Here is a 24,239-nt window from a genome sequence, read left to right as displayed (position 1 = left end):
TCTTTCTGTTTTTTTAAGTACACTCTTACAAAGTAGACCTTATTACCAATTCCTCAATTCCTTAGCTTTGAGCCTCTTATGTTTCTGACAGGTAAAAAGGCCCAAGGAAGCAGTTTAAGGTTTAAACTTTGGGGAAGTTGACTCCAACGTGTCTACAGCAGCCCAGTTATCTGCCCTGGGTGTAATCACTGAGCATGGCAGCGTTGTGGCAAGATCTGTTTTCATTGCAGGTTTGGCTAGCTCTGAGATTTGTAGCCTTCATGGAATGCTGTCTCCGTCCCCGAATGCTGAACGGATCTTTTTGAACCACAACCCCATTAAAGTGAGTGATGGGACTTATCGACATGCTCGGAGACCCGCCAGCCTTGTGTGCGTGTGTGTCTATGTCTATGTGCGAGTGTGTGTGTGCGTGCGTGTGTGTGTGTGTGTGTGTGTGTGTGTCTATGTCTATGTGCGGGTGTGTGTGTGTGTGTGTGTGTGTGTGTGTGTGTATATGAGAGGCAGGGTGCCTCCAGGACAAGGGGCGTGATGGACAAAGTATGACATCAGGATGCTGTTTCCCAAAGCTGATCCTTATCGACCGATAAGCACATGATGTTATGGTCTCAGGAGGTCTGAGAAGCATTTGTATGTCATGTGGATATATTGATAATGATAAGTCTATGTATGTGGACTTACTTTTTAATACTACAAAGCATTGTTGAGTAACTGGGAATTAGAGAATATTAGTTGTAAGCAATAATCCTTTATGCAGTTTCCTATTTGTAGCCAATTAAGTTCTTGGACGTGAGGTCATTTCCAGGCCAGCCAAGGTGATGTCGTACTCCTCTAACAAACCTGAGGAGCTGATGATAAAGCTTATTCATTGCTTTAATAACTACAGGGATATTTGGGTCCTTGCCTAATGGCAATAATACTAAACAAATTACCTCCATTGTATGAGAACTATGGACTAATTGTTGCCTTGTGTTTATGTTTTAGCAGGTTACATGAGGTTCACAGATGGGGTAATTATCATATTTTTTGCTAGAAGAGTACATACGCATGTTAAATTCTCAGACAAGGCACTTCAGCCCCTTTGGTCAAGCTGTTTTCAACAGGGTGAGGTCCAAAGCTATTGGACACATTGCTTCAAGTGGTGCGTGCTTCACAATGTAAAAAAACTGCTCATTGGTTCAAATGCCACATACTAAATTGTACATCACAGTTTGAATGTTGGGACCAGAATCAAAGGAACATTAATGAGAACAATGCCTCCCATTTGAGGGGGAAAAAAAAGCACGCTCAGCGTAAATGACGTATAGAACTATGCAGTCAATCCACAGCTTGGCTGAAATTTCAAGCGTCATCACCTGTGATGACGACGCCCCTCCTCTAAAAATGCCAGAATCAATCCAGTGTGGAGAATTGCATGTGTGAAAATGACCTCATAGATAGATGAGACAAAGACTAACCTGGACAAGGGAGATGGAAAGAATCAAAGAGGGAGAAAATGATCCAAAGCAACCACCTCATCTGTGCAATGTGGTGCCATGGTCGTGTACGGCTGCCAGTGGAACAAGCTCACTCGGCTTTATTGATGAAGTGAATGCAATGAATTCAGAACTGTGCAGACGACTTTCAACCGAATGCCTAATAAATTGGTGGATACCAGCACGGTGACTGAACTTGAATGTATAATAAGAGGTAATATGTGAGTCTGTTTGAATTTACTTAAAATTTATGTAGCTACCTTTAAGTGAAAGTTTCTCCAAGCCAATGCCATTACTTAGCAGGTTTTATTGTGTAGAGATAGGCCTACATAAGCTCAAATATGAACTGTGTTTATAATGCTTATAATTTGTTCCCTTTTCCTATCACATAACATTTATTACTGCTTTTACTTGATATCCTGTTCACTAAGTGCACTTCACTAAGTGCTCGTTTCTTAAGACATTACAGCCTGAAACACTGGACTGGTATCAGATCAGATTTAGCACTTGATCTGCTGCCATTTTTAATGCTGTGAACGTGTGTTATGTTGAGTTAACTGACACAGATCTCAATATGTGAATACAAGACACAACTTGTTTTGAAGCATGTTGTCACTGTGCCTCTCAAACATGCAGAGGGTCTCAGCTGGGTATCAGATGACCCAGTGCAGTGTCATACTGACAATTAAAAAAAAAAAAAGTGTCTGTTTTTCCCCCCTATAAACCAGTGTCCGTAACAAATCGTGATCTCTTGATACAGATAGTTATAGCTGTGGGATGTTGCCTGCTTTGGTGTAATAAGAGAGCTAGACTGGCGAGCTGGACAAATTGTCTTGTAATTGGAGGTTTCCAAGCCTCTGGCAGTATGTGCTTAGAGGCGAAACAAAATGGCGAACTGTGCGTGTTTATTTTTGGATTTTTGAGCAGAAACATGTGCCCGGGACCGCATACTGGTAGTGTTTACAGGTCTGCATGGATGAGGGATAATGCGCTTTCGTTAAACAGTAAGATCATAAACACAACTGATTTATTTAGAACCAGTTTGCAGTGATCTGAGATCTCCGTTAGATTGGATGATATTCAGAGTGGCATGTCTTGTCTTTGCATGTTTTTGTTATTTCTGGCTTGTTCGAATCAGAGGAGCATTCTGCAAACAAGCCTGAAAACATCTGTGTAGGTGTTGATACTGATTTAAATTCCGTACACGCTGATTCAGATCAAGCACAGCATATGTACTGTCTGCTAAATAAATCTGTGGAGCCTTCGGTCAAGGTTCACTGCTTACCGAAAGTATTCGTACCCTTTCACTTTTTCCTCAGATACAGCTTTAACAATTATCAATTTTTTAAAATTAATTTTCAAAAAAGATTTTATGACCTTTTTGTTGTCACACTCAAAATTGTGCTTAGGTGTTTCCATTTCCATCGGTTGTTCTTGAGATGTTTCTGCAACTGGATTAAAGTTAACATGTGGTAAATTCAGTTGATTGGGAATGTTCTGGCAAGGCACACATCTGTTTCTAGAAAGCGTCACAGCTGACAGAGCAAAAAACAAGCTATGAGGACTGTAGAACTCTGAGAAAGAAGTGATGTTGTGCATATTCCCTAAAAAGCTCAGAAGATGCCAGAGATCTCTTTGGCTTCATTTGGTCATAAATGGTAAACATTGGTAACCTGCCAAAAAGACATGGGGTGGATAAATCATAAATTCATTAACCAGCCCGCTGCACAAGTCACAACTCCATTGTCCCATGTTATGCATACCCAGGTGTTCAATTAACTAGGCTAAAAGTGGCAATTAGCATAAACTTAGTTTGACAAGCTAGTTAGGTGTGTCAGTACAGACTCTGGAAAATATCTAGTCTTTATCCTCTTGATAAAGTCTCTGGTGAGGAAGCACGTCGTATTTGTTTTACTGCACTTTTTTCACTCTAGCTAACTTGGATATTTGGTTGCTTTGCGTTATGTGGTGTCTTTTGGGATAGTTTCTACTAAAGCTTGCATTTTATTTCTTCTCCGTTCTGGAATGGAGGAGATACACGCTGAGGAACATACCTACTGTCCAGGAGTCAAGAAACCCCGTGAAATATTATATTTGAACTTCATCCTGCTTCATGCTAATACATCCTATCTGCAATTTTCTGAATTATGTATTGATATATACATTGATATGAACCCCAGCATCACTGATCTATTCATACCATTACCACACACACACACACACTCCAATGCCACAATGTTAGTGCTGTGCTGAAGATGAGGCATACAAGGCAAATCTACCTCAATGACTGGCAGCTGAGTCTAACCTACATGTTACACCAGTAGGGTTGGGTGGTATGTAAGGAGTAAAACACGCTACCCCCATTTGTTGATTATTCTCTTATAACAGCACATCCTGAAGGCGTTTATTCCGCTTATTCCACAGCAGTTTGTCAACGCCAAGAACATTTTAGCTATTAAAAAATGATATGTCCTACATATCATAGTTATGTTTAAGGTTGTGGAATGTCCAAGAAACAAGTTAGATCTAGCAGCTATAAACAGTCATTCCCTCACCATCCTTTCTTCCAGCTATTTTCTCCCTGTTGAAGTGCATAAGACAAAATTGCAGCTTGTCATTTTACACAAAAAGCACAAAGTTCTCAGTCCTGAATAATTTCCTGTGTCAAAAAATGGAAATGAACAGTTTTACCTCTGACTGCTACAAAGCACTGACACTGGAGACTCCTTCCAAAAATGCTAAATAAATCTCCTTTCAGAAAATATCATCATATCAACGATTACTTATGGTTGTTAATCTGTTTGTGAAATAAGAGTAAGTTGTTACTATAGAAATAATAATATTAGTATTAATGTTCTAATTATTAGTGCATCAATATAAACAGGTAATTTGTCTAGTAGCTGACACTACTGTCATATCTGCTGTTAGAAATAGAAAATTAAGCAATCACTTTCTGTCCAATCAGAATTAGGAATACAACAGCGCTGTGGTATAATATTGATATTGTGATGAATAACCTTACAGTATACATTTACACCACTAACTTTTTTGATACGTACTGTTACATGGACCTAACTGGATTTTAAAATACATTTTTGTACCAAACGTTTCATGGTTGTCCTTTCTCAGACTGTGAAAACCATTGTTTTTTGTTGTCACTCCTAAATCATTAAATCACTCCTAACGCTGAATATATTCTTTTACATGTTGTGTATGATGTTTTCAGCTATCGTGATATATTTTTTATATATTTCACCCATCTGTCAGCTGATGTCCTGGATAGCCCTCTCGAATCTGTCCAGTGTGAAAGTGCACACTACAGATAAAAAGCAGATGAGAACAAAGTTGTGTTTTTCATTAGTGCCCAGGGTTTCGTTGTCAGTTCTGTAAGGTGTGCTCTCGCTGGATAAGACAGTACATTAAGTCAGGCTTCACAGTCACACCCAGTTAAAATCAGCCATGCTCAACCTTTCATAGCACACAGGAGACTTACAGAGGACTGCTCCCAAACCAAAAACACACGTGTGAACTTTTTCCTAGCTCTGAGAAGCCTCTTTTTCTCCCATACTTCATCTTTTATACTGCTACAGTTTAACATTATTGTGTTCACTTTATTCTGTCAGGGATTTTTTTTTTTCCCTTACACACACTCACGCAAACCCTTACACACGCCAGTGTGTGGTGGGCTGAGAGGTTAATGCTGGCTGGCTGCATGCAGTATCTGCTAGGTTTTAGAGGAGAGATAGTGAGGTTCAGCATGTACCTGTCACTACTAAATGATTGCTCATTTCCTGCACAGAGGAGGAGGGCCAGTGTGGAGTAATAGAGCCCAGCTGCCTCATCTGGACCTTACCTTTCCTCTTGCTCCCTCGTTCATTCTGTCTTTGTCTCTTTCTCTCATTCTCTCCCTTCCTCATATATGGCACACACAATCAGAGAAGTCTCACCTGCCCATTTTGGGTCCATTTGGGTTTTTTTTTTTTTTGTGCTTTCCATGATCTCTTTCAGTTCCTCACGTTTGCCAGCTTGATCTTTGTGCACAGCTGTTTTCTTTTGCTATCTTTTCTCAGTTTTATTTCTCGAGCTGTAACAGCAAATTTCTAAACAACCTCCACATCTCACAGTTCACAGATTATCCAAAATTCTAAAAGAGAATTTTCACACGCATGAAACATATGGCTCTTTTCATCTGGGTTGAAGAATATCTGACAGTTTTGACCTGGTGGGACATTTGGCTGGTCCCCACGAGGAAAACAGCTTTTCTACAAAAACTGCAGCCTTTATTGAAAAAACTAAAAGACCCATTTTGGTTACTGAGGTTGAGATTGGGATTAGATTTAGGAGTAGCAAAGCATTAATGAACTGCATTACTGATTATGTCAGTGGAAGGTCCTCACAAGGATAGTATGACAAATGTGTGTGCGTGTGTGCCTGCCTGCGTGCGTGTGTGTGTGTGTCTGTAGTGGATGGGAGTGGGATTAGTTTAGGGAGGGTTCAGTTCCAGATTCCATTCTGAATTCAAACCAGGTCACATGATCTACAGTGGAACTTTCAACAATGACCAGCTGTGGTCAACATTCCTCTGTGTTCAGCAGCCAGTGAACAGTGTTCAATTCACACTGCAGAAGGTGCTGGTCATCTAAACCAGTGGTGCATGTAATATATCAGCTCATCGCCTCTGATATTCTGTGTTCTCACGAAGCCCTCGTGAGAGAGCCTGCCAATCACAAGTAAAGTTATAAGGCTGGTTATCCCTAAAAGTGAAAAAAGGTGAAATTACATGTCAATATTTCGTTCCAATTTCACTGAAAGACAGCATCGCAGTGATTGTTTAGAAGCAACTGCTACACTATATGACCAAAAGTTTGTGGACACGTGACCATCATACACATATGTAGGTCTGTTCTCCCCCAAACTGTTGCCACAAAGTTGGCAGCACACAATTGTCTTTCAGTACAGAATGTCTGTCTTTGCCAGTGCGCCTGTGCACAAAGTGAGGATTATGAGTGGAAGAACTCGAGAGTCCTGACCTCAACCCCTCTGAACACCTTTTGGGATGAACTGGAGCACTGACTGCACCCCAGGCCTCCTCTCCTGACATCAGTGCCTGACCTCACTAATGCTCTTTTGGCTGAATGAGCACAAATCCTAACAGCCATGCTCCAAAATCTAGTGGACAGCGTTCCGAGAAGATTGGAGGTTATTATAACAGCAAAGGGAGACTAGATCTATAGTGGGATGTTAAACAAGCACATATTGGTGTGGTGGTTAAGTGTCCTACTTTCGGCTATATGGTTTATTGTATGCATGTAAAACATAAAATCTAAAAAATATCAGTGTGTCTAGTGTAATTTGCTGAGGTAAATATCAGTCATGACATTTGATAATCTGCAGTCTCATTGTCATTCTTGACTCGATTGATGACTGTCTGCTTATACATCAGTGCTGAAATAATCACTGATTAAGTCACTTAAGTTTTATTCTGTTGGCTAAATTTCCCATTTTTATATTTATTACTGGCATTCAGACATTACAATTTTGTCCGCTGCTATCTCTACAGTGTAAGCGACAGTGTATGCGTCGTGTATATTTGTGCTTAGTAGAGATGCAAGTATGCTAAAGGGCAGAAAAACCCAATTTTGGTCAAAACCTGATTTTTTTTTTTTTTTTTTTTACATTTTTGGCTGTTTTTTTTTATCCAGCCCCCTTTTATCCAGCCCCCTACAAATATCGAGTATTGAGTGCTTAGCCTGTGTAGACACCTGCCACACACACTCAAAAATGCTGAAGTATTAATCCCCGGAATACCTCACTGAGTTCTGGGCAAGGAGAAAAAGTGCCTGTGTAACGTTTCAGTAAAATGCGTGCTATGGAAACTCATTCAGTGAACCTTTCTAAGGAGTGTTTGTCCTTTCAGTCTTCTCGATTGCTGAGTTTACTTCACCACTGATGCAACACAACATTTTTCAGTTTTCAAGGTAGCTTTAGTGTGGATCTCTTTACTGAAAAATCTGAAAAATATGAATGCAGAACTTCTAAAGACAATTTTAAAAGGAATTTGACAACCCCAGTGTAAATTCAGATCATTATAAAGAATCATCTGACTTGACTCTAAATATTAACCCAACCCTCTTTTCTTCCATCTGTTGAAAAGAGTGGATCTGTCACGCTATATATAATCCGTGATATACTCTCCACTTCCTCTGCTATAATGCATTTGCTATACATATTAGAAGTCATGTGAGTTTTTTTTATTCCAGTAAATTATGTCACTCCGAGGATATGCTGGAATCAGTTCTGCATACACGCACCATCTTGAAAACAGGACACACTGTTCTCTCATCTGCTTCAGTGACTGATAGATTAACAAACATTTTTATATGCTGTGCATCGAGCATGTCTGCTGTTTTATCGCTTGGCCTGACTGCCAAAGTTACCTCTTTTACTTTTCTTTCCCTTTCATCACTCTTTCACGTGGTCACTTGCTGACTACACTCTGTCTTCTTTTATTCATTTTTATGAGATTTTTTTTTTTTTGGTGAAGATTTTTGTGTTCTTGCGTTTGCTAAGTCTCCAAATTGTAGAACAGCCATGTTGTTATCAGCAAATTTGGTTTCTATTTCGTAACAGGTTTAACAGGATTGTCTTTTAACCAAATGGCCCTGTATTTGTATGCATATGTTGTGTGTGGGTCCTTAACACTTTTTTTTTTTTAATCTTAATTTCTCTTTTTTTAATCATGCCATTTCCTTTATTTATTTTTCATGTTCTCCATCTTTTTTCTGAGCAAAACATTTGTTTGTTCATTTCCAAATGTGTTATAGATCTGTTGATTCAGTAAAACTATGATTTATGTTTGAATCTTTTTCCTTTTTTTGTAGTTGCTTGCAAAATTGTTTTGTGAATTTGGTAAATCTTTAGATGTTCATTGCATTTTCACTGACCTTCAGCAACCCACAAACTTTCACTGGCTTCACTGATGCCCTTGGCTTTACATTGATGCTTATGTTGTATATGGTTGTGTTTGTCACATCTTCTGTACTAGTGTTTCAGTTTTCATTAACCGAGTGTAATCAGCAACATCTCTTCTCTGCCTGCTGAGATACTCTGATAAGTCATCAGTGTGGAAATAAGTCACATTCTCAATGCATTACTTTTCCTGCTTTCTCTTTCCCCCCTCTCTCTCACTCTCTCTCAAGGCAGGAAAGGGTTACTTTCCATGTTTCCTGTCCAATTCCCACAGCTTCAGATCCTTTCGGATCGCTTTCTTCATACTAAACATTCCCAGGCTCCCATAACCTCCTGGCTTCCTCGCACCGGCCAAGAGCGGTCCCAGGTGAGTGCGTGGGCGAACCTCCTGTTTTTAAGGATAAAAATCTCTCACCCCTTCTCCTAACCATGGCAGCGGTAAACATGGTTTCATTTTTAATCACACCCCTTGATCAGCATGGGATAATGTTTTTTTTTTCATGAAAACGATGCCAGAGGTTTGTGCAAGAAAAGAGCCAAAATGAGGCGCTAGTTGAACCTTGAGTTTTAGTACCCATGGAAGCAAGCTGAAGCATCTCCTCCAGGGCCTTGAGTGCTGGTCGTATGCCAGAAGCTCTGTGTTCAGGCACTGAAACCTTGGAGCAGTCACAGGAAGGGGTTCAAGCACTGTACTTGACCAGAGGTATCATAAAAATGGCACCTCCATCTTGCAAAAAGACATAAAACGACGATGCATTTGAGAGCTATTTAGCTATCTGGCTTTATAGGCTTTGGTCAGTACAGGGGATCTGTTCCAATGACAACATAAAAAGGCAATTCGTTTAAGGAAGCTTTTCAATTTAAGTGATGTCACATGATCACATGAGATTTAATACTTCTTAATACACATACAATACAGTGCCTCTCTAATCACACAGTTTTCCAGTACTGAACAATTTGCATGTTTTTTGAAGGAAAGGAAGTAATTATTCCCAGCAAAAAAACTTTTCAGGGAAAATCCTGTGACCTCATGGAAGTGATTCATCAGCATGACCACTTACATCTATGTCCTAGTTTAATTTAGGATGACGGTGTTTCATAATGATGACATTCAGATCTCCTATCATCTCACTTTCATATTCTTAAGCTTTCTATTTCTCCCTTTTTTCTGTGTGATCACTCTCTTTAACTGAAATGCTCACCTCTTTGTAAGTGGAAACCCAGGACAGAGCGGAACAAACAAACCTGGATGTTGTTTGGAAGAGACCCAGAAATGGACCTCTAAATTTAGTGTGGTGATGCACTGACTAATTGCCCTGCGAGCACTAATCATTTCCAGCCCTTCCAGCTTCTCAAACAGCTGACAGAGCCAAGACAGTGCTGCCCTCGTGCTGCGCTGGAGCCAAATACCACTGCCCTGCAAACAAACAGTACATACCAAACCCATCCACTCAGACTTCTCAGAGGTTAGGCAGTACTGTCACTGTCCACATACCTGCCAGAGATATACATAGTTAAATACTCCTGTACTGATCTTGTCTTTTCATCCTGTTTTTAACTCTAGAATGATTTAATATTAGTTTATTTTTAAAAGCATTGTTAAATATTGGCCACATTCAAGCAAACTTATTGTGTTTCACTAACTACATGATTCTTACCAATAAGAGTGATGGGAGAGCAGATCTAGCTTGGTAGGTAGCACTTCCAGAAATGTGATTTAGTCAAGCAAGATGATCAAAAGCAATTGAAATCCAATACTGGGCTTCCTTCCAGCACTGTGCTTTCTTCAGACATAGCCTGCGTATCACTCTGCATGCTACCTGTGCGTAAACACAGCGACACAAACCCATGACCAAGCTTGCGGTCTCACACAGGAAGCGTCCGCCACCCAACGGATATCCTTCCAACTCCCACGGCTAAATAAAACTTTACGGGAGGGAGACGTAGAGCTTTGCATTCAGTTCTGTAAATGCAGGTTGTTTAAAAGAAGTCTGCGCTATGACTGGAAGCACTTCTAGTTACTCTTTTTGTAGTTTAAAAATAGTTGTAATCTTGTCTTTTCTGTATGCATTGAATTTCCTGTATGGTTCCTGTCCCCTCATTCACCGCACAGAGAGGCAGGCCATCACAGGAATCAGCCAACCAGCTGGCTGGCTTTATATAGGAAAGGAAAGGTAGAATAAGCAAAACATGTTTTAATACGAGTTCCTTCCTGGCTGCACTCTTCTCTGATCAGCAGTTTCAGACTGAATTGAAAATAGGAATGATCATTGTGTTCTTATTCCTGAATGCCTTCATTGTTCACGGCTCCTAAACAGACTATTAAAAACAACCTATTAAAAATGTGAATTGTTTATTATGTTTTAATACCAAAGGCTTTACTGACCTAAGAACATCTCTACACTTTGTCATATGGGTAAATCCACCTCAAATTACCAGATTAAAAAAAAAAACTGTTCCCATCTTCCGATCTTGGATATGCTTCATACTTTCTGGAAATGTGCAAATTTACAGGCTTTTATCTGCTTTCGTTTCTGAGTTATAGAGGCTTTAAAAAGGGCGTGTGGCCCTGTAAAAACGAGTGCTACAGAAAAAGTTACAAAGTTCCACAGGTCATTACTTTTGAACTATTCATGCAAGAGATTGCTGTCTTTTAAGTTCTAAAATAAAATGTCCACAATTGCATATTTGTCAATTTACGGCCAAATGAATTTGCAGGTTTTTTTTTTGTTTGCTTGTTTTTCCAGTTTGTTTGAGTCTGTGCCCATGATAGCCTTGGATTCTTGGCTGATAGGAGTGAACCTGATGTGGTCTTCTGCTGTTGTAGCCCATCAATCTCAAGCTTGGATTTGTTGTGCTTTCTGCGATGCTTTTATGCTCACCATGGTTGTAAAGAGTGCTTATTTGAGTTACTACTTCCTGTCAGCTCAGATCAGTCATTCTCTTCTGATCTCTCTCATCAACAAGGTGTTTCAGCTTGCAGATCCTCTGCTCCCAAGATGATTTTTGTTTTTTGCACCATTCTGTGTAAACTCTAGAGACTGTTATGTGTGAAAATCCCAGGAGATCAGCAGTTTATGAAATACTCAAACCAGCCCATCTGGCACCAACAACCATATGGTTAAAGTCACGGAGTTAACACTTTTTCCCCATTCTGATGTTTGATGTGAACATTAACTGAAGCTCTTGATCTGTATCTGCAGGATTTTATGCATTGTGCTGCTGCCACATGATTGGCTGATTCAATAACTGCATGAATGTGCAGGTTTGCAGGTGTTCCTAATAAAGTGGATGGTGAGTGTATATATACAGATTTTACCATTAATCTAAAAAATCTGTGACACTACAAATTCATAGTGTTCAATATCATTTAGAAGCACACAGCTATGTGCTTCTACTTGTGAACTAGATATGGTGGTGGATGTGAGCGGAGCTCTGCTACTCTGCTTTACGTGGCCACACTTACATGGCCAGCCCTGTTTGAAGGCTGATTTCAGCAGCTGCTACTGTTTTATAAAAGCAGACCAAGACAACTTGGTTTAGTAGGTCCTATGTCTTTGTCATTGAGCATCTAATATTGGACATGATGGGTTCAAAGCCACTTTTGGTCTTTGGACCCCCACCCCCTCCAAAAACAGTTGATGGTAGGCAAACTGAATTTATCTCTTTGTGAATTTATCTTTTTGTTAACCTCAGAATCAGTTATCCAAGAGTTAGCTATTTAAAAATCATTGTTTTGAATTGAGAGGGACTGAGAGTTTCAGAATGAGAATACAAAATGAAGTCTTGTGCCAAGTTGATATAAGCATAGGCTTGTTAAGCATAGGCCAGAGTTAATGTTTGGAGGATAACAAATGGCTTAACCAAACAGTGACCTATGTACTCCTTGTGTTTATGTGCATTTGCATAGTTTGCCTCAATAAGATTACTGTAATTTACATCACAACTTAAAATATGGAAATACCTACAAAAAGGAAGTTAAGAATCAGCATAGCCCTGCACATCCTGTACCGGAAGGCCTTTTTTTTTATCTTTTATTTTTTAATTATTAATTGTTGACGTCAGTAAAAAAGCAATAGTTAGACTGTGATATGAATTTACACAGTCCTGCTTGAGTGTAAATGAGGCCTCAGCAGAAAATGCTTTTTGTGTTTGTTGAAAACGTGTTTGTTGGTGTGAACAGGGGAACACTGGGTATATATTTTAATCACCGTTATTGGATAATTTATTAGGTTATTTGGTTATTCATGTCCACTCTAGACGATCAATCATTGGTGTGCAGCAGAAAGCCTGAGGGTAGCAGTTCAGTGCCAGCCTCCAGAAAGTGCCATTAACTACTGCTGAGTAAGAAGATGAGGTGCTTGGCATTTCACTACGTGATTCAGTTATTTTGTGGTGTAACAGAATCTGAGTTGGAGGAAAGGTTGTAGCTGAAAGATTTTAATCATTCTTGTCACACACACACACACACACACACAGACACACACACATTTTGGTGTCCTGTGAAGATGAAACGTGTTTCTCAGTAAGAGGCAGTGCTCCACCTACAGGGCCTCTGATGGTGAGTGACACACTCTCTCTCTCTCTCTCTCTCTCTCTCTCTCTCTCTCTCTCTTTATTACGGTGTAATCTAATGCCAATATCTATATCTGTATATGGTTAATGCTCCAAAAATTCTTTTATCAGTGGCAGTGCAAAATTCCAGTGCCCTCCTTCAAGCTAGGGAGGGGTGCCTATTGGATGGCGACTGGCTGCGGTGATAAACGGGGACATGCATGTTGTCTATGGTTTAGTACATTTATAAATTTTTACAAATTTTCACAGTCCAGCTACACAATAAATAACTCTGAGGGCTTTTTCCCGCCCACAGTGGAGTGTCCCCACAGTGCAAGCCTTGTATTCCCCTCCCCTATATATATATATATATATATATATATATATATATATATATATATATATATATATATATATATGTATATAATTTTTTTTTTTTTTAAATTAAATATGGAAACACCAGAAAAAAACACCAGAACCAGAAATGCCAGCACTGTCAGCATGGTATGTGATTTCTGTCTCTGACAGTTCCTCAATCTCAATGACATCACTAAGTTCATAATTGGTCTCAACTACTGATTGTATTCCCACTCAAGGGGTTGTTATTTTTGTTTGTACCTGCCTGTGATTTATTTTCTATTAAATTAATCTAGTTCTATTTCCCAAAATATCAACAAACTAGCAGCCTAATTTAAACCACCATGACCAGGCTCATGTTAAACTATGTGGACTTTATTTCTCCTGCAAGCTTCATATCTGACTGCTTGCTTACGCTGCATGAACGTAAAAACTTCCTGCTCACATGACTTCTTCATTGTGCCCCACATGATTACGGTCCCATCACACACCTTCAGTTTCAACCAGACACGCCGTGGACCTTTCTGACAAAACCAATAGTGCGCCTCTTATTTGGTTGTGTATTTGTATCTGTTTAGAACACATTCTGTTCATTCAGAATATTGTATTTGTATTCGTTTACATCCCCACACTCATCATTACTATCAAATGTAAATGCTTTACTTTATGCTTTAAAATTCAAATTTTAATTCAAATTTTATTTGTTATAACCATACACAGTATGACTTGCAGTGAAATGCTTTATACAACTGTTCTGACATAGCAAAGAAAATATAGAAAAATATTAAATATAAGAAAAATATGCATAAAAAATATAGGAAGGGATTTAAAAAAAAAGTATATATATATACATACACACACACATACACATATATATATATATATATATATATATATATATATATATATATATATATATATATATATATATATATATATATATATATATAATATGGATGGTGGCAGCAGTCTGATAGTACCGATATAAAGTGCGGATATGTGCGGTTCTGTGCAATATGTGCCGTTTGTGCAATGTGCAATAAATGCAATACTAAATCACAATACTAAAATAAATTAGTAAAGTTATGTAATGTAGATTTAGGTTTAAGCTCTGAAAGCTCTTGAGCATCTTCCACTTCCTGTAGATTCTGAAATAGTATGATTAGTGCTCTTAATCTATTATATTATAAATATAAACTTGGATAGAGATGTGAAAAGTTTAAGCTGCGAAAAGATTAACAGGTGCTCACACACTGATAGTTGTACACGGAATACTAGTTGAATATGTTCTGACTATTTATCAGGGTTATCTTACTTGCACATGCTTAGTTCTCTAATAAGACAGGAGACACACTATGCCATTATTATAGATGCCCTTTAAATTTTTCAAAATCCTGCCTGGTTTCCATCACAGTGAAATCATGACAAAGTATTTTTTTCCTCCAGGAAGCAGGTTCACTACTTTTTGTTGACCAGAAGGCATGTCTTTTATTTTCTTTTGTGCTTTCCTCTTTTTCTCTGGGCTTGCCTCACATCCTGTGATTTGTTGAGGGGCTTAATCCAAATTCCTACATAAAACCTTGAAGGTCTCTGTGGGATCAATTTAAAGGAAGCCCCTTCTCACTGCTCTGCTCTGCTCCTAACTATCCCTCTATTACAGTCCTCTTAGGTCTTCTTTTCCCTCCTGGCTGAATTTGGATGTGCTCAGTGCCAGCCAGTCTCGCTTTGATTTGTCACTGTCTCTTCTGGTTGCCTGATGGTGCTTGGCATGGTTTGCTTTTTATTTACAAGCCCATTTTGCATTTGCTGCCACTTAAAAAGAGGCAGTAATTAGGAAAAATAAAGATGCGCTAATGAGCCAAAGGTTTAAATTGTTTTGACTGGCATTATTCAAATGCAGCCCCTAATGCAGTTTACCTTGTAATTCCTTTCCAGATCCGATTTGACTAATTAGACTGGGTCTGCTCAGGTGAGCTGCTAATTAGTGTATAGTGTGATGGAAAGAAGTGCACTGCTGCTTCCTGTGCAGTGTTTAGATATATAGTACTCTCTAGTGCATTGTGTTTTATCATATTTACATATTTAGAATTAAAAACTAAAAACGCCTATTTGATTGAATGCACATATTCAGCTGCACTCTCAGAATTAAAGGTACCACTCTGTACATGTTTGCATAGTGTAGTTCCATCAAGTGTACATGTTTTGTACCTTTAGTATGTACCTTTCACCTGGAAACATGAATGTAGTATTTTAATGTACATTTTAAAGCTTAACTCTAAAAGCTAATTAAAGTGCACTACGTTCATCTTTCTAGGTAAAAGATGTTTACTAAAGGTAAAAACATGTCCCCGTGATGGTACCACCCAAGTGACAAGGAAAACTGTGGCAAAAGTGTGATATGTTTATTTCTGAGAATATGGGTGTGGTCCACTGCTCATATAGTACCTGTTCAGAGATGAACCACACGGTGTTGTCTTTCTGCTGATGGATGTGGTTAAGAGCGTTCTGAGTCAGTGCACTGAAGTCAGTAATTGTACATACAGTTGGGTTTCTGCAATCTGCAAAATGTTAATAATTACAAAAAAAAAGAGGGATCATAAAAATTGCATTTTGTTTTTTATTTAGTACTGCCTTGAATAAGCTATTTCACATAGCAGATATCTACATATAGTCCACAAGACAAAATTGAACCAGTTCAAAAGTTTACATACGCTGTGTGTTACCTGGATGATCAACGACTGTTTTTATGTTTTGTGATAGTTGTGCATGAGGCCCTTGTTTGTCCTGAGCAGTTAAACTACCCAAGAAAAATCCTCCAGGTCCTACACATTATTTGGTTTTCCAGCATCTTCTGCATATTTGACCCCTTTCCAACAGTGGCTATATGATGCTGAGATCCGTCTTTTCACACTGAGGACAACTGAGGGACTCAAACACAACTATTACGAAAGATGTAAACATTCACTGATGAGCCAGGGGGATGTAAACTGTTGAACAGGATTATCGGTGTTAATTGTTGTTTTTATGTTAAAAGATGTTATTTTTCATTTAGTATTGCCCTTCAGAAGGTACATAAGATATTTCTATGTTTCCAAGAAGACAAAATAATAACAATTTACACCGCCTCATGAACAATCAGCCATAACATTAAAACCACCTGCCAAATATCGTGTAGGTCTCCCTCCTTGTGTCCGCAAAACAGCTCTGAGCTGTTGAGGCATGGACTGCACAAGACCTCTGAAGGTGTGCTGGGGTATCTGGCATCAAAACATTAGCAGCAGATCCTTTAAGTCCTGTAAGTTGTGAGGTGGGGTCTCCATGGATCGGACTTGTTTGTCCAGCACATCCCACAGATGCTTGATGGGACTGATTTTGGAGGCCAATCAGTGGTATTCACTTCACCTGTCAGTGGTTTTAATGTTATGGCTAATCGGTGCATATATATATATATATATATATATATATATATATATATATATATATATATATATATATATATAATTTCTATATTTTTTCCACTCCTGCTGAAAAGTAGTTTTTCTAATAGAACATTTCTAAAACAGAAGAGTGCAAATCTGTTTCACATCTTAGTTTTATTAGACATCTTATTTTTGTTAGTTGATAGTATTTTGGCATGGTTTTGAGCTTGTAGAATGTTTGTGCTTTTTAGATGTTAAGACATAATCCAGAGTTATGAGAACATGATTGTTAGCCCCAAAGTAGTAATTTAGTTTTTGTCTGGCAGTGAGAGGGGTGAGAGAGCAGCTGAGAGTGGGATAGTGGGAGAGTAGATGAGGGTGAGAGTGAGAGAGAGAGAGAGAGGGTGGTTGTGTCTTTAGGTTGGCCTTTTTGATATCTTGTGCCGAAGGGAACCTTCAGGCTGTTTCGTACCTCTGTTTCTGTCATTCACACACTCTCTCTTTTCTTCTCTACATACGGTACAGACATAAAAGCTATATGCTGTTAGCACACAGAGAGCAAAAGGACAGCAAAGCCCTTTTGTTCAGACATGAATCAGCAGCCACCTTACAAAGTACTATTAGCAGACACATTATTCAGGGAGAGAAGCCTGTTCACTATATCTGTACAGAGGTAAAGAGGATCAGTGTAAGATACTGACTGGTTAACTGCTCTACACTTCCTGTTTGCAGGCTTGATCTAGCTATCACTGGTATGATGAAGTTTTCTGTAAGAAGACATTTGTTTAACATTTTTGGAAGGAGTCTTCAGTGTCAGCACTTTGTATCCGTCAGAGGCAAAGCTGTTCTTTTAAGTTTTCCATCACAGGAAAGTCTTAAGGACGGAGGACATTGCACTTTCTCACTAATGTGTCTAGCTGTTTGTTTGTTCAGTTAACAAGAAGAAAAGAGGTTGGTGATGAAATTACTGTTTATAGCTGCTATAACATGAGTAATAACAGAAACTCACTTGTTTCCACAGACATGCCATATAAGCATTAAATGTAAAAAAGTACATTGTCATTCTTTAATAAATAAAAATTGTAATTGGTGGTAAATTGCTGTGATATAAGAGGAATAACACACTTCAGGATATGCTGTTATAGGAAAATAATCAACTTTGACTCTCCCCATCAGGCTGCATTACAACTTCCCATCGTGTTTATCAACCCAGACATAACACAAAAGCTTTTTACTGGTACGCTCTCACAGTTTCCGTTATCTTGCTGTCTCAGAACCAGGCTTTATTAATGCTGCATTTGACTAAAGGCTGTAACTTGTAATTTCCTACCTCCAACTAGGAGTAAATCAAAAAAAAAAAAAAAAACGCCCCACAACTCGGAATTCCTACTCGGGAACGCGGGATGGTCTCCTCCCCAGCTCAGCAAGTTCAGCAAGAGATGTCAAATCAACAAGGCTATGCAGAGCAGCAAACAAAGTAACACTTTTTACCTTTAAATGAGTTATACTGTATAAAGTATTTGTTTTAGATCATTAAATATACAAGCATATTATTATTTTGTTTAATTTTGAGGAAGAAAATATACATCACTCATCACAGTTAACTGGCTAGCTAATTGCTAACAAAAGACAAACATGGAGGCATCCCTGTTTTTTTTCCCCCCAGGTTGTAGCTTGAAGGCACAGAAGTCGAAAATAATATTTCAAGTAATTTCCACTTTTGAAGTAAGTCAAATGCAGCATAAGATCAAGGCTGACCACAGACCACATCCTGGGCAATAGACAGTGCAAGTAAAGACACATTAGTTCAAATGAACTCCACTCAGTTTAGACTTGAGACTAGCACCTGACTAATCGAGACAGTTTTGGAATTTCAAGTGCTAAAAATAAGATAACAAGTGTAAATCAAGATGAGAATGGCAGGCTCGTGCAACCCTGAGACAGGCCTTTATAAGGACATGATTAAGACAATGAAGAACGATAATTAGCATGTCATAAGCACAACCACAAAATGAACGTGTTGCACGTCACCTGTCTGAAGTCTGTGTGAAACCAACATGAAACACAAAGTTCAGAGAAGCTGTCTGCATCAAACGTTCAGACATACGCATCTCTCTTCTGTGTCTTTGAGTTCTCACACTATGAGAAATGTTCAGTGCTTAAGATGTTCACTCTCACCTGCTTCGCCAGCATACTTTATCACAAAGCCGTGCTCTATTTATGGCAGGTTAGGAATGTGTGCTTGGGTTTAATTTGGTGGCCTTTTGTGAGGAACAGATTTGTGAGAGATTTGTCTTAAAATATCGACCTCTTGGTTGCTCTGGGTCACGTGTTTCATAATGATGACATCAGCGTGGCCCTCTAATTTAGGTTTAATACCCGAGTGTAAGTTGAAGGGTGTAATTTTGCTCTCCTCCCCTGACGCCGCACTGCTCAGGGCTAATTTAAGCCGTGGCACAGCTGCATGCGATTTAAACCGAGCCCTGTCGGCTTTGTTTGCATCTGCCACTAAACAAGCGTTTGCAAAAGACAACAAAGACACCTGGTGGTTATTTTATCAAGAGATTCAATAGTGCTACATTCCGTTAGCGCTTTCACACTTTAACAAGCATCGACCTTGACTCAAATAACTATCCTCACAGCCTTACCGCTGTTTCATTAAGATCAACCAGAATCATGCTTTTACAAGTTAATCACTAAAGAGAAGTCTGTAAAGGATATTATATGGTCAGGGTGTGCTCTACCGAGAAGTATAAACTAAATCATCCTTCACAAAAGGCTTCGAAAAACTGTGTTTTTCTTACTTTTAGACTGTTTGTGAGTGTAAATGACATACAGAGCTTGCTACTAGACAGAGGTGTAAGACTGACCTGAGCATGACTACGACCTGTTATTTATTCCATGTGTCGAAAGAATGAGCTGGAGTGACTGGAAAATGTGCTGCTCATTCGCAGATGACGTGTTTTGGTGGAGCAGGTTTTGTGTTTGGAGTGATCCAAGCCCATCTCATTGAATGTCCTTTAAAAGAGATTTATTATTACTGTCAGCTCAGTAAAGGAGCCTTCACCTAACTCTGCTTAGTCTGTGCATAACATTTTATAACTCATTATTATTAAAACTGTACCATTAGCTAATTACTCATCACGTCTTACTCGTGACAATTTGCATCCAGTTCATGAAAAAAGTGACACCAAGGTAAAATGAGTATGTATTTCAGAATAGTGTGTTTGAATTTCTCATACATGATTCATAAACAGAACAATGTCGCAATACTTTATGAATAATCTATAAGTAGATCTTAATAATAGGCCTACGATTTTAAAAACATAGATCAGCTGTCTGAGGGATGCATTTTCAAAGCACATGGTTGTGTGTCTCCTGGTGCTGGTTTTGGACACGCGCACGCGCACACACACACACACACACACACACACACACACACACACACACACACACACGGACAGGTGAGAATTGTGTGTTCTATGGCGATGAGGCTCCAGGGTGTCTAACAGCAGGTAGAGACAGAAAGCCTTATGTTAGTATATGATTATTTATTCAGATTCAAAGATCTAGATAGATAATATTGTATTTGCACAATAGAAAGGTGTGTGTGTGCGTGTTTGTACGTGTTTAAGTAATAGCAATGTACCTGTAGGTGCTCTTGTCCAAATGTCAGAACGTTACTAGATGAAGGGGTGTGGGTGTGTTTGTGGGTGTGTTTGTGGGTGTGTTTGTGGGTGTGTTTGTGGGTGTGTTTGTGGGTGTGTTTGTGGTTGGTTGTGGGTGTGTATTCCTGTAGGTGTTCTTGTAAAATTGTCAGAATGTTAGTAGATGAGGGTGTCTGTGTGTACGTGTGCATGTACATATGCGTGTGTGTGTGTGAGTGTACCTGTAGGTGTTCTTGTACAAATGTCAGAATGTTAGTAGATGAAGGTCTGTATGCACGTGTGTGTGTGTGTGTTTGTGTGTGTTCGGTCTTGTTCTGAATGAATATACCGTATATCAGGTGTGTCTGCAGTTTTCCTGCTGTCTGTGATGATGCTTACAGTAGCTGATGATGTAGTTTTAGTTGTGCTGAGTGAGCAGGAGTCCACATGCTTCTCTGCCTCATCTCTCTCATTTCTAACACGAGTGACCTGCGTGCTGTGTGAAATCACATAAAGCAGATCATTACATAAACATCAGTGTATATAACGCATTGCTTATTTGCAGCTCAGATGTGCTTGACCTGCTGAACTGTGCTAAAAAGGCATTTTCATCATCATTAGATAAGGAAGTAATAAAACACGATGGGAAAATAATCCACTATGGGGTAGTGCGATATGGCTCAATATGAAATATAATGTGTTATTTTCCTATAACAGCGTGTTCTGAAGTCTTTTATTCCTCTTATACCACAACGATTTGCCAACATTTGCAATTTTCAGTGTATTCTTGAATGACACATTGGGCTTCTAGCCGTTTATAGTTTCATTTAATGTTGGGGAATGTCCATGATATAAGTTAGTTTTTGTTATTACTTGCTTTACAGTGGGTGTAAACAGTCGTTTCCTCACCGGCCTCTCTTTTTGTCTCTCTCTTGTTAATATGTAGAATTAAGTTTGTGTCAAAAGTATCAAGACAAAAACAAAAAAAAACAGGGCAGAGAAACAGGAAAGTACTCCTGAAGATCACCCCACGGCGGAAACCTTAATGACTATTACAAAGTGCTGTAGACTCCTTTCATATACCTTATTTAAACGTCTCCTAACAGGAAGCTTTGCCATACCAATGACTATAGGTTTTTCTCTGTTAAATAACAATACATTTGTTTATTCTGTTTATTTTTAGCCATACATTATGCAGATCATCTGCCATACAAGATCCATGTGATTGATTTGTTACTATAGCAACAATAATGTATTAGAACCTTTTAACCCAGTGGTTCCCAAACTCTTTCAGTCAAGTCCTCCATCGCTAATCGACAAAAATCGCCTATCTTTTAAAGAGTGTAACAAACGTACACATTCTTTTCTCTCAAGTCGTCTTGCTAGCTAGCTGATATTACGCTCCTTTGTAGAGCACCAGTGCAGGGATTATTCAACTTGTAACAAAACAACAGTCACAATGTTTATCAACTCTAGTGTGTAACCTATATTACTACATTTTGTTACCTGTACATTTCGTTGCATCTTTTGTTCTCTTTTTTACAATTCGCGATCTAGCTTTTTCCCCTCGTTACAGTGCACTTTATTTCTCACAGCCTTTAAGCTCCCACTCCATCTCCCTGCGCCTCCCCTGCAGTACTCTTGTGCTGCCCAAGGTGGGCCTGCCTCACGCTTTGGGAACAACTGTTCTAACAGTAACAATTAGCTGCCTGGTGAAAACAGAAAAAAATGGCAGTGTTCTTCCTCTTTTAAGAGCATGTTAAGTTTTGGGGCATTTTAAACAAGCTATATTCTATACATTACATTTTAAATATTTAAAGCAGTACAGTAGTATCAGGTAAAATGAAGGCATAATTCAAAAGAGCATCTTGCAGTGTGAACTAAGTTGCGCTGGAGATGTAGGGATTTTAGCCGTGGTTCAATGAGAGTCTCCAGTAAGACAGCAGGATAAAAAGCTTATATCAGATTTGTTTTTCTTATTTGATCTGTGGGATTAGATACAGCATAAAGTTTGTGACCACTTACTGAACTGAATGTTTGTCTGCCAATATGCACTATATTGAAAATGCAAACATCTGGATATGTGTTTCTGTTGAGGCTTCAACTATATTTAACTGATGGATTAAATTGAAATGATGTTTAATGAAATGAGGAAGGTTGTAGGGAAACAGATGTTTAAGCATTGCAGCTCAATCGAATAAAAGTGGACTGTTAATAAAGTTAGTGATGTTAATTGAATGCTTGTGACTGCGTGTCAGTGTGTAGTGTGGAGCAATGTGTGTAGAATCCAGCTGTATTTTCTGTGTCACTGGGCGGCTGAGAGATTGATGCATCCCTCTGCAGCATCAGAGTCTCAGGAGAAATGTGCACTCCCACTCCTGCCATTGACCTCATTTTAAAAATAGACCGTTGCCTTCACCCATGTCGCACTCCAGAGTTTAATCTCCCTGTCAGTCTATCTTGCACACCTCCATCAGAATTGCTTTGAATAAAAAAAAAAAAAGAAAGAAAATTGTTATTTATATGACATTGATTTTGTTGGCTAATCAGCGGTGTCTAATCCATTCACTCTAGTTTGTTTGTATGATATGAAGCATTGAGATGCTACACTCTATGGAAAAAGGGTTCCTTGTTTTCTGATAGTTAATGATTCTAGCATTCTAAAGGGATTTCTAGAACCTTCTCAGAATGGGAAATCGTTTCTTGTATGGTTCTACATAGAGCCTTTAAGGGTTCAGTCAGAGAGCAGGGTTTGTTTGGCAGATTCTGTGTTAGTTTATCCAGTTACATGCATTTATACACATTATTTACCTGAAGACTGCTCAATAGACCGTAGACTAGCTACAGAGCTAAAAACATTCAGAAAGAGGAGAGTTTTCAGACTTGTATAGATTTTTCTTTGGTCTGATTAGTGAACTGAGGACATGGTTTGTTTAAAAAAAAAAAAAAAGTCGACAGTGAAAATAGAATATGTATATAAAGACAACTGGTCAAAGAAGTATGTGTTTATTCTCCCTGTGTCAAATTCAGAATAGATGCGTCTAATCTGTTCATAGTCGTTAGTCAAAATTGGTAACATGAAGTGCCATTATGAAACAAAACATAACCACTTCATTACCATGTCTTATTTATTACCATAAACTAATCACTAATTGTTAAGCATTAAAAGGTAACTGTTGTCACCATACAGTCTGGATCATTGTAAGCAAATTTGACAAATTTTAGTTAAATAGTCCTGCTATAGAGCGTTCACGGAAGCTTTTTTCCATCTAACACTCTATAGCATCTGTTTTTATGCAGTGTTGCATGAAATCAGTGCTATTTGAAAAGGTACATCAATAAATGTAAATCATCTTTTTTTAAATTTTTTTTATTTTTATTTTTTAAAAACACCTTCTGCCCTGTTGTGTTGCTTTCTGTATGTTGCGCTTACTTCATGATGTCTTTTTCTTCTAAACAGGCTACAGTTAAGTAAGATTAGTGACTAGTGTAAAGTAGAAAGCAGGTGCTATGGCATGTCGAACGATCTTTAGTTAAAACCCTTGTAATCAGAACCTCTGTTATCTTAATTGTTATCCGTTCACTTAAATACATGCTAGCTTAGCAACTTGTTTATTTGCAGATAATTTGAGAACGATGGAGACAGCAGCAGAGAATGATAAGTGCTCTTAATCAATATGTCTTCAAGCCGAAGCTGTGGATCCTCCTGATCTTGTAAATAGCTCTTCACAATGAAGAGAAATGCCTGGTTAGAGAGCCAGGGTTAATTTATCAGCTTTACTCTTAGTTACTGCAGTCATTAGAGTGCGCTTTCCCTTTGA

The 24,239-nt window shown here is 38.7% G+C and overlaps 1 protein-coding gene across 6 annotated transcripts in view; it reads left to right on the top strand.

The window, feature by feature from the left end:
* The window catches only part of znf438 (zinc finger protein 438), a 47,128-nt gene that overhangs the window by 10,820 nt on the left and 12,069 nt on the right, over nucleotides 1-24,239 (top strand). Inside the window, exons 1-2 of one of the 6 annotated variants that reach the window (XM_053238725.1) lie at nucleotides 1,172-2,476; nucleotides 8,672-8,808. The exons of 3 other annotated variants lie outside the window; for them this stretch is intronic. Coding sequence is in view for 1 of the 3 variants with exons in the window: in XM_053238722.1 (XP_053094697.1) it covers nucleotides 2,338-2,476 (139 nt within the window). In the remaining 2 variants the exon portion in view is untranslated. Of the gene's footprint in view, nucleotides 1-1,171; nucleotides 2,477-8,671; nucleotides 8,809-24,239 lie in introns of those variants that run through there. 2 more of the 6 variants (XM_053238724.1, XM_053238722.1) reach the window with 2 other exon arrangements.

Source organism: Pangasianodon hypophthalmus, chromosome 12, assembly GCF_027358585.1.
Source record: "Pangasianodon hypophthalmus isolate fPanHyp1 chromosome 12, fPanHyp1.pri, whole genome shotgun sequence".
In the NCBI taxonomy this organism is placed as follows: domain Eukaryota; kingdom Metazoa; phylum Chordata; class Actinopteri; order Siluriformes; family Pangasiidae; genus Pangasianodon; species Pangasianodon hypophthalmus.
This window is presented reverse-complemented; position numbering and strand designations above follow the sequence as displayed.